The 19,085-nt window shown below is 39.2% G+C and overlaps 1 protein-coding gene across 1 annotated transcript; it reads right to left on the minus strand.

The window, feature by feature from the left end:
* Nucleotides 1-3,236: 3,236 nt before the first annotated feature.
* On the minus strand, nt 3,237-10,933 carry LOC128120322 (endogenous retrovirus group K member 6 Env polyprotein-like). The gene is made up of 3 exons (XM_052754154.1): nt 10,599-10,933; nt 5,622-6,172; nt 3,237-4,493 (listed from the first exon to the last, which is right to left on the minus strand). The coding sequence occupies exons 1-3, from the start codon at nt 10,607-10,609 to the stop codon at nt 4,486-4,488; spliced, it is 570 nt and encodes a 189-aa protein (XP_052610114.1). The 5' UTR covers nt 10,610-10,933; the 3' UTR covers nt 3,237-4,485.
* Between the last annotated feature and the right edge of the window lie 8,152 nt (nt 10,934-19,085).

Below are 19,085 nucleotides of genomic sequence, written 5' to 3' on the forward strand. Positions count from 1 at the left end.
GATACATGCGGCAGTGCTCAGGTTGGAAGCTAGTTGGTATATTCAACTTTGCCACTTAGGTTCTGTAAAGTAGTAGAATGGAACCTAAGTGAAGTTATGGCTAATATGTTAGGTATATTGGCACACGTGAAATTAAATTTACAGTCATGACATTTTCTGCTCCTAAGATAAACTTCATTTAAAGTATTACAAATGAGCAGTTTATACATGATGCGTGGAGTATATAAGCTATTATTTATGTATTTAGGGGAAATGAAGGGGTGCATTCAATACTTCACATTCAAAGAAAATATAAGTAGTGGCTGAATCTTTTCTCTGGATGTAGGGAGGGATCAGAATTTTATATTAAATGAATGATTCAACATTGAAAAAACACACAATAGCAAAGTAGAACTGAGTTCAAGATGTAAACAGAAAATGTAGTCTCATCATTTATTGAGACATTGCTTTGAAATTCATGAATTCAGCCTATCAGTTTCCTATGGTTGGTAAAGAAAACATTTGGAGTATAGGGAGACATGGAAGAAATATTGGTATGCATACATGCAAGATTTGTAGAAAAAGTGTTTTTAGGCTCCTCTAGGCCATTGACAAGTTAGATTGGCACAGTCAATAATTAGTTTTAAAGAGCAGGGAGTCTTACTGCTTTTCACTGAGTCAAGTCTGGTTGGGACATTTCCCAGGACGCTTTCTGTCTCAACTCTCTTGACATTCTCCCTTGCAAGGTTTCTGTATTATCCTGAGTCACTGTTTTATGTAACTTTTGTGATAGAGAGTTCTTTCCAATTCTATTCAAGAGGAGTCATTACTGGGGTCTTGATGTTCTGTCCTTTTGAAATCATGGGGCCTGTGGTTAAAGAAGATCCCAAGTGTGTTTTGAAGCTTGTTTTTATCTTGAGTGCAGGGTCTCAGATGGGAAGTCTCAGGGAAGAAAATTGTCCAAAATTCTCCATGGAGTGTAGAAGAGGCTTGTCAAAAATATCTGTGATTAGAGTGATGACTTCAGTCACCAAAAATAGTACAAACTCTTGTGCTCACAAATACATGTTCTCTATATGTGGCTGCTGAACATGCTGGGATCTGTGTCCCCCATGCTTACTGTGACAGACACTTGTATTTTACGATGTTCTCTCGGGTTTTTCTTTTTTTGCTCCTGCAGACTCTTGTTCCTTTTTCCTCTTTTGATGCTTTTCAGTGCGATTCTGAAGCACTAAGTACTTTACATAGTGATGGAAATGTGATGATTGCTGCACTTTTTACACTTTTTAATGATTATTGCACGAAAATATATAATTTCAGATGTGAAGATAAAAAGACAATAGAGTAAGTGCTTTTAAAATTTATTTCTTTTCAAAATTCAGATTTCATTGTCCTGAATAAATTTGCATTCACATGAATTTAACTTTAATTTCCCATCCTGGTATTCCCTCTCTTGAATTCACAAAACTTTTTCCAGGTGTGTCTTCATGTTCCTTTTTTTTTCTCTCAAAGAAAGAAGGGTATGTATGAATTCATGTTATTTTACACATTTGGTACTCTGAATCTCTCTACATTCCTCTGCCTTGCATTTAGCTGTTCAGTGGTGAGACATTTTTGGGCTTTCTCTGAAGACAAAGTATTTTTTAAAAAGTTAACAGGTTGTTTTGAACAATTTTCAAAGTATAGTTGTTCTCATTGAGAAGAAATAATGCCATTGATTGCAGTGATTACAGAGTTGTAGTGGTGGTAGACTGACATGGGACCGCCTGTGCTAGCTGCTGCTGTTTGGGAAGTCAGAATATGAGAATATACGACTTAAAATTTGTCTATAATTTTGATTAGTAATCATTTACTTTCTGTCAATTTTGCACGCTTCTCTCCATTTCATTCCTGTGTTTCTAATTATTTACAGCTGGTATGGGTGTGTTCTGCAAGACACATAGATGTTGTTGATCTCTGAGGGTTGTTTCTTAGTTTGATGCCTGTAGGATTAAAGGGCATGACAGACAAATTGGTGGACTGAGTGGACTGTGATGGAGAGAAATGTCTATGTAGGATTCTTGTGATAGATGTAAGATTTATTTTATTCCATGCAGACATTCTGTAGCTTTAGAATCAACTTATTAAGGTCTGAAATGGAGGAAGATGGCTTGCATTCAATTTAGAACAAAACTCTGTAAAATCGAAATGCAGAAGCAAGATACAGATAGAAAGTCATCAGATAGACAATTAGGAGTGAAGATAAATTTAGGTTCTTGTGATACACTTGTGTTTTTGATGAAACCTGGATGTAGTGCTCAGTCATCAGCTCTGGAAATATAGAGCAGGAAAAATGATCAGGGAGGAAAAGTCAATAGATATACGTACGTATTGACAGGTTACTCTGAAATATACACAGCAAATATGGCGACAGATATCCATTTACAGGAGTGTGTCTATGTGACCATGTGTGGAAAGTGGGTTTCTTTAGTTTTTTTCCCTCATACTTGATTTTCCTCACATTATGATTCCATGCACATAGGCCTGTTCTTTCTGATAATCATAAGAAAAAGAACATAGAATGTGTGGCCAGGAATATATTCCATTACAATAATATTTCATTGTCTTAATCTCAATTTTATTTTACATTTGTGAAGTCCTAATTTAAAAGATTATGAGTAAACACTATACATATATATCATGTTATATACATATACACACATATATATATATTACAACTTAATAAGCAGATACATATTTATTACTAGGTATATGTACACATTACGTGAAAAATATTTTCTTAAGATTAATACATATTAACTCATATGAGCACAATGACTAGTTTCCTTGTCAGGTACATTTTTAAGTTATTTTATGTATTCCCTCTAAGAGACTACAAACAGGGCTGGAGAGATGACTCAGAGGTTAAGAGCACTGACTGCTCTTCCAGAGGTCCTGAGTTCAATTCCCAGCACCCACATGGTGGATCACAACCATCTGTAATGAGATCTGGCACCCTCTTTTGTATACATAATAAATAAATCTTAAAAAAAAAAAGAGACTACAAACATAGATTCTCTCTGCTCTTCTGTGAGCATCATTTTTTCAAATATACTTAAAGGTAAAGTTGACATGACAAGTCAAAGTGGTATTTGAAAAATACAATTACAAGTTTATATGTTGTTTTCAGAAACTGAACCAAATGCATGCTCCCTCTTACTCTCTGGAGCCATCCTTGTTACTTAGCTTCTATGGATCTGTGGATTATTGCCGCGGACTGGGTCTCAGTAGGAACACCAGACCGAGGGAGAACGGGTTGAAGGTACTCAGGATAAGTGGGATTCGGCGAATGACAGACAGACACAGACACCAGAGTATGCTGTGAACTGCTGCAATTTTACTCAGATCAAGCAGTGTTTTTTATACATTCATTTGAGGAAACATGGCAATCGGCCAGTGGGGCGATAGACATAGAATTAACAATGTGGTCACACAATTTTCTCAGAATGATTAATAGATCTCATGAGTACAGGTGTTATTTCCTCTTTTGTGGTCCCCCATCCAGACAGAGAACATTACAGCACTAGCTGAAGTTTTTCCTTCTACGTAATTATTAGACCTTTGTTTTGTATCACAATTAAACCCTTCCCACCATCGTTCTAACCATGGTTTCATTTGTGTGAAAATATTTAACCTTTGCTTGCAGGTGAGAAGGCACCAGGGGGGTTGGGACCTAGCTATCCTTTCCATGAACTGTAACTTATGCCATTCTGTTTTCATGCTATTATGATTCACCCATTGGTTCCCATGTTTATCATAAGCTCCCGTAAAGGGCAATGGCTCCAAATAATTATTGTATCTAGGATTAAAGTTAGGGGGTTGCCACCACCGACCCTTGATGAGAAACTCTATTTGTCCCTTGATAATTCTTGTAGGACTGGTTAGTTCCTGTAACTGCTTCCTTGCAGCTGCTGTTGGCTGCGCGTGTGGATTGCTTATGAGTTCCTGGACTTTTACTTTCATCTCTCCTCGCTAGAATCTTTGTCCCTCTGAGTCATAAGTTCTTTTTGTTCTAAGTCATTCATAAATTCCCCCAAACTTCTAGGACCCCCTTTAACTGTTTGCCTAAAAGCTTGAATTATAGGTGGGGGTATTGAGGCCACTTTTGAGGAATCATTATTCTCTTTATGGGGCACATCAGAAACATTGAGAGCTAACTCCCTGAAATCAATACACAAGGAAACAGCAATAGTCACAGCTGCAAAGAGAAAAAAGGCAGAATGCCAGCCAGCTTCTGTAAGCAGATTTTGCGTGGTTCCGTGTAGCCTGGCACCATGATTTGGGCAGATTGATAAGGGGTCGCCGGGGGCATAGACCCGAGGGCCGCGAGCCCCCCTTTCCCACGTAACCACCTCATCCAAGGTATTTGTCACGCGGGCGACACCGTCGTGGGCGTGGCAGTTCCCCCTTTTTTGTTTTTAAGGCGGAAGGCATACAGGTCCTCACGTACACTGCCCAGAGATCTGGTTATTGTCCTGAAAAGACAAGGGAAAATCACGATAACACAAACTACAATTAAGGCAAGAATGCCTATGAAATTAAAATATTGAATCCAATCTAAGGGATTCATGGCCTTAAGGTCTTCTTGTAATCCTTGTGCTAAGACATTCAATGAGCTTGGCTCATGGCCGATATGTCCTTTTGAATAACCTCTAAATCATGAGTAATGGAAGAATCCTTCCATACCCCTAACAAATGATGCTTAACTTTATCCCAATTCTCAGAGGAATTGTAGGGAAGTGGAGTCACACAAATAGCTTTGTATTCTTGATGACATCTAGTTTCCATGAGTTTCTTAATATTGGCCACATCTTGTCCTAAGGCCAACACTACTTCCTCTAATATATTAATCTTTGCCTCTAATTTCTTATCAATAATTGCTTGTTCAGATAATGCAAAGGAAATATTCTTATTTAAATCATTTACAAATTGAGCTGTATGAATCTCTTGAATCAGGGCGGTGGTGGCAATGGCAAAAGTAGTAATAATAGATATTAATGCTGTTATCCCTAATATTAATGCTGCAACAAATCTTTTTGGCCTTATTAATTCATGAAGCTGTCTAAGTACCTGTAAAGCTGAATTATCATACCAAGTCATGTTATGTAATTGCACAGGCATCATTATAAAAGGTGGTCTTTTTTGAGACACTGGGCCTGAAGCGGCAACAAGCCGAAACAAGTCTGGATGTTTTCTCATGTTTCCGGAGGGGGTTCTAGCGACCCACACTGGCTCAACATACCCAGGTGAAAACCACCTAGTGATTTTCTCTCCATGACCCACAAATGTATAATTATGGAACTTATCTTTATTCTTTGAGATATAATCTTCATACTTCTTTTCTCCAGAAGAGGCGGAAAAATCCCAAATAAGCAATTTAGACAGTAAAGGATTGTAGGAGGAGGCTGCGTGAGGAAACCCACAACGCAACCAAGTAGGAAAGGCGGTAATACCATCATCCCAAAATTGATTCTTATCCCGATACTTAGTAATACAGGAATCAAGAGGCATAAAATTGACAGACTGAAAAGTTTCATTCATAGTGGGAAGTCCCAGAGTAAGCAGCTGAGTCTCCCAGATCCATCTAGGATCTCCTTTCTTACCGGTAGAGCTGGGGGCATCAGTTAAAAAGGTTCTGTAGCTGGTGGAGAGACACCCGGGAGGAGCTACTCCTTCCAGGGCGAAGCAAATTGGTAATGAATCTGAGCTTCCTGCAAAGTTTATAAATGAGGAAGCACTTGCCCTTTCATCTGAATCTTGGAAACCCCCGATGATCTCCGTCTGATTGCTCAATACCTTATAAGTCTCATCATCCAACCACCCCACTACATGTAAGAGGGGAGGACGAGGAACATAAGCCCAATAGGTAGAAGGACTGGTAGAGGCTGTAGTAGGCCCAACAGCAATCAAGGACAACATGGCTACAAATAGCATTTCTAAAGGAGGGTTAGAACATTGTTGCGAGGCAAGTGCTTTTGCTTCCGTCGCCAGATGTTTTAGCTGGGTCCATGTCGGAAGCTTCTGTGGCTTCAGGGTCAGCTTCTTCATCTCCTGAGTGAGCCGGGCCGTCGCTAACTTTTCCTTTCGCTTTTGCAGTTTTCTGCGGCGCTGGCCTGATGAGTCTGTCTGGAATCCATATGGGCGATTCCGCATCCTGTGGAAAGATACAAGCATACCCTCGTCCCGATGTTATCAGAGGGTCGGGTCCTTTCCAGGATCCCGAAAGCAAGTCTCTCCATAATACTTGTGGCAATGATGATGCCGTCTCTTTTACTGCCCAATGCTTAAGAGCAGAGGAATTATTATTTGAGTCCATGTTCAAATGGTTTAATACAAAGAGAGAATGACTTAAAACATGATGAGGGGACATATATGAGTTAGCATTCTGTAATCTTTCTACTTGTAATTTTAATGTCTGATGAGTTCTTTCTATGATGGCCTGTCCTTGTGGGTTATAGGGAATTCCTGTCGTGTGACTAATCCCCCATTGTGCTAAAAATACCTCAAAAGATTTTGAGGTGTAGGCAGGTCCATTATCAGTTTTGATATGCATGGGTTTCCCCATGATCATGAAACATTGTACTAGATGCTGAATCACATCCTTTACTGCTTCTCCTGATCTGGCAGACGCGTGGATAAAATGAGAGAATGTATCCACTGTTACATGAACATACTTCATCTTCCCAAAGGAAGGAATATGGGTTACGTCCATCTGCCATAATGCAAGAGGCTTCAATCCCCTAGGATTGACTCCCATTTTTAAACTCTGATTTTGCGGAGGGCAATGAGCACACTCCTTAACTATATGTCTAGCTTGTTCTCTAGTTATCTGAAAAGCTTGTTTTAATGCATTAGCATTCTGATGATGCAGAGCATGACTTTCTTGTGTCTCCTGTACTGTAAGGAGATTAATTCTAGTTAATAAGTCAGCCATGTGATTACCATGGCTCAGGGGTCCTGGTAACCCTGTATGACCCCGAATATGTCCTATGAAAAGTTTCTCTGTTCTTTGCCATAACAGAGCCTGCAGTTCCTTAAGCAGAGGCTTAATAGTAGAAGAACCTGTTAAACTCGCTGTTTCTATGACAGGAAATAAATTAACTACATACTTTGAGTCTGTATAAAGGTTAAGGGTCTGGGGAAAATGTCTAAGTGCAAGCAGAACTGCACGTATTTCTGCTTGCTGGGCTGTTATCTGCGGTACAACTTCTATTAAAGGTTCCTCCCCTTCCGAGTATACCACAGACCTCCCATTTGCTGACCCATCTGTAAAAACCACAATACCCTCTGCTAGGGGTTGAGAAACACATATCTTTGGAAATATAAGAGGAACTTCTTTTATGAATTCAATAAGAGGGTCTTTGGGGTAATGAAAGGCGATTTGTCCTAGGTATCCCATTAAGGAGAGACACCAATCTTCTGATTCTTGTAATAAGAGCTCTAATTGTTCTTTATTATAGGGTATAATTACAGAGGCCGGTTCCTTGCCAAACAATTCTCTAGACCTAATTCTGCCCTTATATATAAGTTGTGCACAAAGAGAGGGATAAGATATAAGTACCTTCTTATGTGTGTGTGGTAAGTGTAGCCACTCCAATACACCTCCCTGCCATAGGCAAGCTGTTGGAGTATAATCTGTGGCAAAAACAATTAAATACCATGGAATCAAATAGTCTACTTGATGTACTTTAGCTTTTTCCAAAGCCTGCTCTATATGTCTTAAAGCCTGCAAGGCTTCAGGAGTTAAGTGTCTTATTGACCTTGGGTGAGCTTCTCCATGTAATATTTGATACAGGGGGCTTAATTGACCTGTTGTGACATTTAAATATTTTCTTACCCAATTTATATTTCCCAACAATTTTTGAAAATCATTGAGGGTCTTTAATTTATCTACTCTGATAGATGCCTTTTGGGTTGTTATATAATTATCCCCTATCCATTGTCCCAGATAACTAAGTGGCCTATTTTTCTGAATTTTTTCTGGAGCCACGACAAGGCCATAAGCTGTTAGACTACTAATTGTCTCTTTGAGAATTTTCTCTGTTGTATCTTTATTTTCATGAGCCAATAATATATCATCCATATAATGAATAATATATGCAGAGGGAAAAGTTTTTCTTATTGGTAAAAGGGCCATATCCACAAACTTTTGACATAATGAAGGACTGTTCTTCATTCCTTGGGGTAATACATTCCAATGAAATCGTCTATAGGGTCTCTTAAAATTAACTGAGGGTATGCTAAAGGCAAATCTAGGGCGATCCTGAGGCTGTAATCTTATTGTAAAAAAGCAATCTTGTAGATCAATGACTATAATGTGCCAGTCCTTTGGTATGGCCACAGGGGATGGGAGTCCTGGTTGTAGGGCCCCCATATCCTCCATTGTAGCATTTACTGCTCTTAAATCTTGTAGTAGTCTCCATTTTCCTGATTTCTTTTTTATGACAAATACAGGAGTATTCCATGGGCTATTAGATTCTTCTATATGCCCTTTTTCCAATTGTTCTGATACCAGCTGTTCTAATGCCTGTATTTTTTCTTGTGTCAGGGGCCACTGACTAACCCATACAGGCTGGTCAGACTTCCACTGTATAGAGTCTGCATAGAGATCCTTTGCAGTGGCCCCTATGTAAAATGCTGCTCCAGCTCAGAACTTCCTGTTACTAAATGTACATCAAGTGACTCCATTAAGTCTCTTCCCCATAGAGTAAATGGTAGAGAGGGTAGCACATAAGGCTGTATAAACCCTTCTTTACTGTCTGTTTGCCATTTTAAAAGCTTTGAACTCTGCATTACTCCGGAAGCCATCCCTATTCCCATAAGGGAGGATCCTGTTCTGTGTGTTGGCCAAGAAGAAGGCCAATCCTTTCCTGCTATGCAGGTCCTGTCAGCACCTGTGTCCAAGAGTCCTTGGAAGGTCCTGCCGTCCAGGATGATTGTCTTAAAGGGTCGTTGCCCTAATTCTTGTACCCAGTTGACTCCTTCTACGGAGTCTGAAGAGCCAAACTGTCCTGACCCCCTATGGCTTTTCATAATAGGATTAGGCATTTTTATGTAGGGGAGTAGAACAACCTGTGCGATTCTCTGTCCCTTGTGTAATTGAATGGTTTCTTTTTTTTTTTTTTTTTTTTTTTTTTTTTTTTTTTTTTTTTTTTTTTTTTTTTTGGTTTTTCGAGACAGGGTTTCTCTGTGTAGCTTTGCGCCTTTCCTGGGACTCACTTGGTAGCCCAGGCTGGCCTCGAACTCACAGAGATCCGCCTGGCTCTGCTGAATGGTTTCTTTTAAAGGCCTGATCATCACCTTTATTGTACCTAAGGTATCTGCATCTAGCACTCCAGGGAGTACTTCAAAGCTGGTAGCAGTATTAGAGCTTCTCCCCAAAATTAATCCTACCATTTGTGGTGGCAGGGTTCCTGTAATTTTTGTATCTATGACTGTCACCCCATCCCACAGGGACAGGAGCAAGTCCTGAGGACATGATATATCTAATCCAGCACTCTCTGGAGTAGCTCTAGGCAGGTTATGGACAGTGAATTCTGGCACAGCAGGGTTTAGCCCTGGTGTTAACTGTACTTCCTTTTGGACATTCCCCTTTTCTTTCTCGGGGCTAAGGGGGAGCCCCGAAGCTAGTTTTTTGTCTGACTGTCGGGCTTGAGGGGAACTCCCTCCTTAGTGAACCTTGACTTGCATTCATTTCTCCAATGCTTCCCTTTTTTGCATCGTGGGCAAATGCCAGGAGGCGCTCTTCCTCCTCTATTCTCAGCATTCGGGCATTCCTTTTGCATGTGCCCTGATTTTCCACACTTATAGCAGGTCGGGGAGCTATCAGCCCCTCCGCTACTTATTTTCTTAACATAGGCGCTAAATCGTTGTCCTTTCATTGCTGCAGCGTAGGCCATTCCTTGCACTACGGCTGGTGAGGCATCCATGCATGCTTTTATATAATCCTGTAATGAGCCTGTCTTCCTGACGGGCCTAATTAAGTCTTTACACAGGGTATTGGCATTTTCCCAGGCTAACTGTTTCAGAAGCATGTCCGTCCCCTCTGAAGGGGGAAGCATTCTATGTATTGCTTCCTCAAGTCTGGAGATAAAGGCTTGATATGTTTCTTCATTCCCTTGTATAATCCCTGATAACACCATGCTCTTTGTCCCGGGAGGCGGAATGCGACGCCAAGCAGCGACTGCATTGCTAGTAATAGCCTCCAAGACATCACGAGGCAAAACAGACTGAGACTGAGGCGTTCTTTTCCCTTTTCTTTTGTATATCTGTGCATAGCCTTCCCTACCTTCCTCCATTCCGTCAGTGTCAGGCTGCCATCCTCTGTGAGCCAGGGACACAATTCCTTCACGAGTTTAAGGAATTCTGCCAAGGCCTCTGGTGTTACCTTCAAGCCCTTTTCTGCCAACATATGTCTTATCACAGATGCAAATAATTTGTCCTCCTTTGAGAGGTGGTGCCCCATGCTTACCTTCTGGATTACCTGTGCTTAACCGGTGAGCCTTTACCGGCGGGTCTGCAGAACCCTGACAGGAGCCGATCCCTACTTATGAAAAGAGAGAAAGAAGAGAGAAAATTACCTGTCCTTCATGTCCCTGTTCGAAGCGCCACCTGCCGCGGACTGGGTCTCAGTAGGAACACCAGACCGAGGGAGAACGGGTTGAAGGTACTCAGGATAAGTGGGATTCGGCGAATGACAGACAGACACAGACACCAGAGTATGCTGTGAACTGCTGCAATTTTACTCAGATCAAGCAGTGTTTTTTATACATTCATTTGAGGAAACATGGCAATCGGCCAGTGGGGCGATAGACATAGAATTAACAATGTGGTCACACAATTTTCTCAGAATGATTAATAGATCTCATGAGTACAGGTGTTATTTCCTCTTTTGTGGTCCCCCATCCAGACAGAGAACATTACAGCACTAGCTGAAGTTTTTCCTTCTACGTAATTATTAGACCTTTGTTTTGTATCACAATTAAACCCTTCCCACCATCGTTCTAACCATGGTTTCATTTGTGTGAAAATATTTAACCTTTGCTTGCAGGTGAGAAGGCACCAGGGGGGTTGGGACCTAGCTATCCTTTCCATGAACTGTAACTTATGCCATTCTGTTTTCATGCTATTATGATTCACCCATTGGTTCCCATGTTTATCATAAGCTCCCGTAAAGGGCAATGGCTCCAAATAATTATTGTATCTAGGATTAAAGTTAGGGGGTTGCCACCACCGACCCTTGATGAGAAACTCTATTTGTCCCTTGATAATTCTTGTAGGACTGGTTAGTTCCTGTAACTGCTTCCTTGCAGCTGCTGTTGGCTGCGCGTGTGGATTGCTTATGAGTTCCTGGACTTTTACTTTCATCTCTCCTCGCTAGAATCTTTGTCCCTCTGAGTCATAAGTTCTTTTTGTTCTAAGTCATTCATAAATTCCCCCAAACTTCTAGGACCCCCTTTAACTGTTTGCCTAAAAGCTTGAATTATAGGTGGGGGTATTGAGGCCACTTTTGAGGAATCATTATTCTCTTTATGGGGCACATCAGAAACATTGAGAGCTAACTCCCTGAAATCAATACACAAGGAAACAGCAATAGTCACAGCTGCAAAGAGAAAAAAGGCAGAATGCCAGCCAGCTTCTGTAAGCAGATTTTGCGTGGTTCCGTGTAGCCTGGCACCATGATTTGGGCAGATTGATAAGGGGTCGCCGGGGGCATAGACCCGAGGGCCGCGAGCCCCCCTTTCCCACGTAACCACCTCATCCAAGGTATTTGTCACGCGGGCGACACCGTCGTGGGCGTGGCAGATTATAGCATAGTTTTCATTTATAACTAATATCATATATAATAATAATAGCTATTATCACTATAATATCCACTTATAAGTGAGTACGTGCCATGTTTGTCTTTCTGGGTCCAGGTTACCTCACTCAGGATGATCTTCTCTAGTTCCATCCATTTGTCAGCAAATTTCATGATGTTATTGTTTTTACCAGCTGAGTAATACTCCATTGTGATAATGTACCACAATTTCTTCAGTCATTGATTGGTTGAAAGGCACCTAAGTTGTTTCCAGTTTATGTTTATTACAAATAAAGCTGCTATGAACATAGTTGAACAAGTGCTGTTATGGTACGGTGGAGCATCCTTTGAGTTTATTTCCAGGAGTGGTAAAGCTGGTCTTGATCTACATCTATTCCTAATTTTCAGAGAAACTTTTGTATATAGTTTTTCTTTTGTTAGTTATAACCGTTTTTCTTTTCTTCCTTTTTATTAAAATAGAAAAGGGGAAATGTGGTGGTATTTTATTTGTACTGAAATGTGATTTTAATTGTATATTAATAAATAAAGTTGCCTGGGAGTCAGAGCTATTAGAGCCATAGCAAGTGCATGGCAGCAGTGGCACACGCCTTTAAGGACCTGGAGGGCGGTACATACAGGCGGTGACGAGGCAGTCACGTGTTTGGGTTTACAACCAATGAGAAGGCAGAACAGCTAGACTATATAAAGACATACACACAGGAAGTAGGTCCCTTTCAGAGAGCTCTCTTGACTGAAGAGGATTGCTGAAGCAGGAAGGGTGAGGCTCTTAGCTCTGACCTCTTGACTTTCTTCTCTGAATCGGCTCTGTGTTTCTTATTTAATAAGATGGTTGGTTACATCTACATTAAAATGTTGATTTCCAAATTTGCTGTACAATTTTGCACTCCCACCAGCATTTTTTAGTGTTCTCCTAGCATCACATTCTCACCAGCATGAGCTGTCACTTGAGTTTTTTATCTTAGCCATTCTGACCTGTGTAAGATGGAAGACCAGTGTTCTTTTGATTTGCTTTTGCTTGATGGCTAAGAATCTTGAACATTTCTTTAAGAGATCCTTGGCCATTTGAGCTTCCTCTGTTGAGAATCTCTGTTTAGGTGGTACCCCTTGTTTGAATTGGATTATTTTGTTTCTCAATGTCTAGTTTCCTGAGTTTTAATATGTTTTGGATATCAGCCCTCTGTTAGATGTAGAGTTGGTGAAGATCTTGTCCCATTCTGTAGACTGCTGTTTTGTCCTTTGACAGTGTTCTTTACCTTACAGAAGGTTTTTAGTTTCGTAGAGAATATACTCCTTGATAATTTGGACTTCATAATGTTTCTAATCAGATACCTTCTTTCTAATAAGCATGTTTCATGTTAAAGGACATAACATTTGCTGTGTGGTTATTATAAAAATTCTCATAATATTATGTTCATTTAAATAGTTTTTACATTTATTTTTGTGAAAATAAAAATATGAATAACAAGATTGATCAAAAGCCTTCCATTCTTATCTTTATTTTTCATTTTTCTCATTTATAACCACAGTCTACAAACATGAATATGTCAAATTTTCTACTCCATTTACCTTTATTAATAATATGAACTGCATGTCATTCAGTGTTCCCTGAAATGTCAATGGTTGAAACATCTATTAATTTTTCTAGTCATTCATATTACTCTTTTTACTGAATTTCTAACATATTCTATCTCTTTTGATTTTTTTTTAATGGAAATGATGTGAATTGGAAACATTCAGAAATCCACAGTGGACATTTTTGTTCTTTGTCTCTTCTTGATCATGATCTTTGTATCTTGAAACATTATCACACTTCTCAAAATATTGGAAACAATCAATGCCTATTTTTTTTTTAGTTTTGCATTTACCTGATGATCAGTGATGTTGAAAACTTTGTAAAGTAGGTTCTAGCCATATATGCTTTTCTTTGGTACAGGATCTGTTCATGTCATTACCCATTTGTTGGTTGGAGGTTTTTTCCCCTTAATTTACAACTTCTTTAGCTAATTGAAACATTTTGACACTAGTCCAACATCTAAAAAGCAAATGGAATGTGTTTTCTCCCATTATATGGTGTTCTGACAATAGTTTTCTTTGATGTACGGATATTTTTTCTTGATTGTAGTTGCATTCTCATTTAGTATTCTTCCATCTTATGATATCTGAGGCTGATTTCTATAATATTAGCATTCTGTTCAGTAGGTTCTTCCCTACACTAATGTCATAATAATTATTAGGTGTGCATTCTCCTATCACATTCAGTGCTTCATGTTTTAAGCTAAGGACTGTGATAATTTTGAATTGATTCTTTTTTTTTTTGGTTTTTCGAGACAGATTTTCTCTGTGTAGCTTTGTGCCTTTCCTGGAACTCACTTGGTAGCCCAGGCTAGCCTTGAACTCACAGAGATCCGCCTGGCTCTGCCTCCCGAGTGCTGGGATTAAAGGCGTGCGCCACCACCGCCCGGCTTGAATTGATTCTTATACAAGGTGGAAGATATTGTTCCCTTTTCACTCTACTGTGTGTTGATACCCAGCCTGTCAGCTGCTTTGGTTGTGTAGACTGTTTGTCCTTAATTCCTCATTTTCCTCCTTGTTTAAAAAATATTTGGCTGTACCACTGGGGTGTAAAGATAATTACAACTATCTAGAAATACCAGCTTATCCCAGTATAATGGTTATCATCAAGAAATCTAATCATAAGTATTTAAAAGTCTGTCAGCAAAGAGAAATCCTTATATGATGTAGTTGGGCATTAAAATATAGAGATACTCTGGAAATCATTTTGAGCATTGATCAACTTTAAAATTACAAATAAAATGACATAAGAAACAGTAATTCCACTTCTGGTTTCATCTCCAGATAACTCAGCATTCAGTCATGGAGTTGTGAGTAATGTTCCTATCATTTTTTGCTTTAAATTATTTTTGCTTTATTTTGTAATTTAAATACATTTTTCAATTTTATTTTTTATTTTTCAGTATAAATTTACATTTATTTCAATATGTTTACATAACTACATACACATTTCAACAAAATATTAGGCATTTCTTCATGATGAAAACATTCTTTTGTATTCTAGATCTTCATGTGCATGAGGTGTGTGTGTGTGTGTGTGTGTGTGTGTGTGTGTGTGTGTGTTGAATTTGTGGACAAGATGGCATAGGTTATTGTAACCAGCTTCCAAATTCTATGAATATATTATTTTTTCTATTTTCATTTTTATTCTACACATAATGTTTATTTTATCTTTGTTTCCAGTGTAGTTATTTATTATTGTGTGTGTATTACAACTCAGTGAATACTTTTTTTTTTTAACTTTGCACATGTTTGCATGTATACATATAGTCCTTTGAATACATTATGAAGAGGATCAAGGTACATCCCAGGGTTAGAAATTTCAAAGCCACATATCTTAATACACATTTGGAACCAGAATACATAGGTTCTCATGCCTGTGAAGGAATGGAATTGGTAGTAGGGTGATAGCAAGGAGGCAAAAGGCAAAAGTTTCTTTCTCCTGTGTCCTTATATATGCATCCATCTTATATGATCTTCATTAAAGATCTGTCTTCCTGCCTAAAGATCTAGATTAAGGAAGTGAGTAAATTATCAGGATTAAAAGAATGTTTCCCTACCTCTAAGATCCAGACTACATGTAATGAGGTTGACAACAAAGAATAGCCATTGCAAGTCCACCCTTTGACAAATGGACATGCAATCATTTATCCTTTTGATGTGATTAATATCCAAATGAACAGACCATGAGACATAGGAGGTTTAACAAATAAATTTACTATGTATTGTAAGAATAGTCCTTCAATGGGGAAGCTTCAAGTAATGTTTATTCCTTCTCATTAAGTTCTCAATGACACCAACTTTCATAATTATAAATGTTCACTATCGGGACCCATGGATTCATGAGCCTTACTTACAGAAAATAAGTAAGGTCTTTCTGATGAATGTGCAGTGACCCAGAGCTGGTGACACTGAAAAGTCTTTACTCAGTATGTATTTAGATAATTTATCATTTCATAGGTAGTATTCCCCTCCCACCTCTTAAAATATTATCAAGTCATCATCTTATTTTTTTAAAGTTGCATTAATTATTAAGATGTCCCTCTGTGGTTATTTTTGTCATTTGAAGATATTAAGGTAGCTATTGTTTAACTTATCAGATAGGAAAAAATCCCTGTGTTGGATATTCAAACACATATTTCTTCATTTATTTGTTTTAATGAGACTTCATTGTTTGGGAAATATCATTAATGTTGGGTCTGTGATTGCAATATAATGAGAGAGAAACCACCATCTATTAAAGCTGAAGCAAACTTTATTCCAGAAGAAAATCAAAGAAAGAAATGAAGATCACCAAAGGGAACAAAAGCTTATCAGCTAGTTGAGACCACAACCAGAGTTCACAATTTTGGAGCTGTCTCAAAGAGGGTGGGTTTCAATCTCCTTTTTATAGCAAAATTAAGCATCAATCATGGGTTGCATCCTAGGAGTCACTTAGAAACATCAGCATGGGATGCATGGTAAAAGTCACATAGAAACAACTATTAAAAGTTAACTTTGGTCCATGCAGTTGTTGGCTATAAGCGGCAAGGAGGTTAAAAATTAATCCCTAGCTATTCGCAAAGGAGCTGGCTGAAAGCAGAGAGATGCTGTTAGAAATTAACCTTTAGAGCTGATGACTGCCAGGTTTTATTCTTTTAGTTATACAATTTATATTTCTATATTCCTGGACCCTTCACTTATAATCATTAAAATATTCATGTCTGTATGTGCATTAATATATGTATGCATATATATCTATATATAATCACATTTTAAAGCACAGATATAACTTATTTGTACATATTGGATGGCAATTTCTAATATGAGTAATATATACTGATTTAGGAACAATAATATCTTAAAAATAGTTGATAAATTTTTAAGTGATATGAACCATATTGTAGAACTAAAGTTGGGGTAAGCATCAAGGAGATATCATTTTGACCAGAACTGTATGATTCCATATGTCTTTGACTTAAAAGTATACATTACATTTACATGTAAATCCTCAGGTTAGTTCTTCCAAAGCAGTATTCAGGAACATACTAATTTTTATTTATTGTACCTATGTGATCAGGTTGATGAAGTACATATTTTATTTAAGGTTATATTAAGTTTAGCATTACTATGAACAAAATGAGCTAGGGCCAAGTCAACAATTTTACTTTTCAGGAGCCTTTTTTTTAATCGATATTTTGCTTCTCTTTTTATCTTAATCACATTGTTATTCTATTTGATTTTTGTTTCATTACATTTTTTATATTACAATAAAATTATTAAAGTAAATTTATTGTAGACACACTATGAGTAACTATAAATAATAGTATCAAAGGGTATTGAATGAATTAGAGCAATTTTCACTGAAGCAACATCTCAAAGTTGATGAGTCCATCAGAGAGTACCAGATTAATTTGAGTAAGTTTCACAGCAACAAAATTTTGAAAGTGATGAGATCATCAGAATGAAATATTAGGTTTGGAAATCTCAACAATACACTCATGAAGTATATATAATTTCAATTTATTATTTTTTTGCTATGATCTCATTCTTTTTCATGTTATGATAGAAAACAATTCTTTTTTTAAAAATTTTCTACTCATTCCACATATATCCACATACCCCCCATCCTCACTCCACCCACCCCCCAGCCCTCTTTCCCAAGCTACCCTGCATCTCCACATTCCCCAAATTGAGGTTTCCCATGGGGAGTCATCAGAGCCCAGCACATTGAGCCTAGGCAGGTCCAAGCCCCTTCCCACTGCACCAAGGCTATGCAAGGTGTCACACCACAGGCCCCGGGTTCCAGAAGCCTGCCCATATACCAGGGACAGATCCCGATCCCCCTGCCTGGGTGCCCCCCAAACAGTTTGAGCCAAACAACCATCTTCTGTATCCAAAGGGCCTAGTCCAGTCCCATGGGGGCTCCACGGCCACCAGTCCACAGTTCATGGGCTTCCACTAGTGTGGCCGGTCATCTCTGCACGTCTTCCCATCATGATCTCAACGTCCCTCGCTTGCAGTATCTCTCCTCGCTTTCATCAATTGGATTCCTGGAGCTCAGCCTGGTGCCTGGCTGTGGATCTCTGTATCTGCCTCCATCAGTCACTGGACAAAGGCTCTATGATGACAGCTAGGATATTTGCTAGGCTGGTCACTAGAGTAGACCAGTCCAGGCACCCTCTGGACCACTGCCAGCAGACCAAGGTAGGGTCAACATTGTGGATTCCTGAGAGCCTCCCCCAGCACTCTGCCTCTTCCTATTCCCATGATGTCCTCATCTATCATGGTATCTTCCTCCCTGCCCTCCCACTCTGTCCCTGTTCCAGCTTGACCCTCCCATTTCCCTATGTTCTCATCCCCCACTCCTCGCCCTCTGCCACCCCCCCCCCCCACATCCAGTCCACTCATGTAGATCTCATCCACTTCTCCTTTACAGGGTCATCCTTGTCTCCCTCCTAGGGTCTTTCCCTGTTAGCTAGCCTCTCTGGAGTTGTGGGTTGCAGTCTGGCCATCCCTCCCCTCCCATTTAGTATCCACTTATGAGTGAGTACATACTATGTTTGTCCTTCTGAGTCTGGGTTACCTCATTCAAGATGGTATTTTCTAGTTCCATCCATTTGCCTGTAAATTTCATGATATCCTTGTTTTTTACTGCTGAGTAGTACTCCATTGTGTATATGTGCCATATTTTCTCTATCCATTCTTCAGTTGAAGGGCATCTAGGTTGTTTCCAGGTTCTTGCTATTATGAATAATGCTGATATGAACGTAGTTGAGCATGTGTCCTTGTGGTAAGATTGAGCATTCTTTGGGTATATGCCCAAGAGTGGTATAACTGGGTCTTGAGGAAGACTTATTCCCAATTTTCTGAGAAACCGGCATACTGATTTCCAGAGTGGCTGTACAAGCTTGCATTCCCACCAGCAGTGGAGGAGAGTTCCCCTTGCTCCACATCCTCTCCAACATAAGCTGTCTTTAGTGTTTTTGATCTTAGCCATTCTGACAGGTGTAAGATGGTATCTCAGAGTCACAAAGTCACAAAAATGCTGCTTGCCATGGACCTTGCAGGCAATTTGTAATAGAATTATCCCTCAGACTGGAGAGATTTTGTTACAAGTTTCTTAGAAGCTGGTCGCCAATTACAATGGAGGACCTGGTGAAAGGATGAGGCTAAGACCATTGAACAATGAAGC

Source organism: Peromyscus californicus, unplaced genomic scaffold, assembly GCF_007827085.1.
Source record: "Peromyscus californicus insignis strain IS unplaced genomic scaffold, ASM782708v3 Scaffold_2__1_contigs__length_46816999, whole genome shotgun sequence".
Lineage (NCBI taxonomy): Eukaryota > Metazoa > Chordata > Mammalia > Rodentia > Cricetidae > Peromyscus > Peromyscus californicus.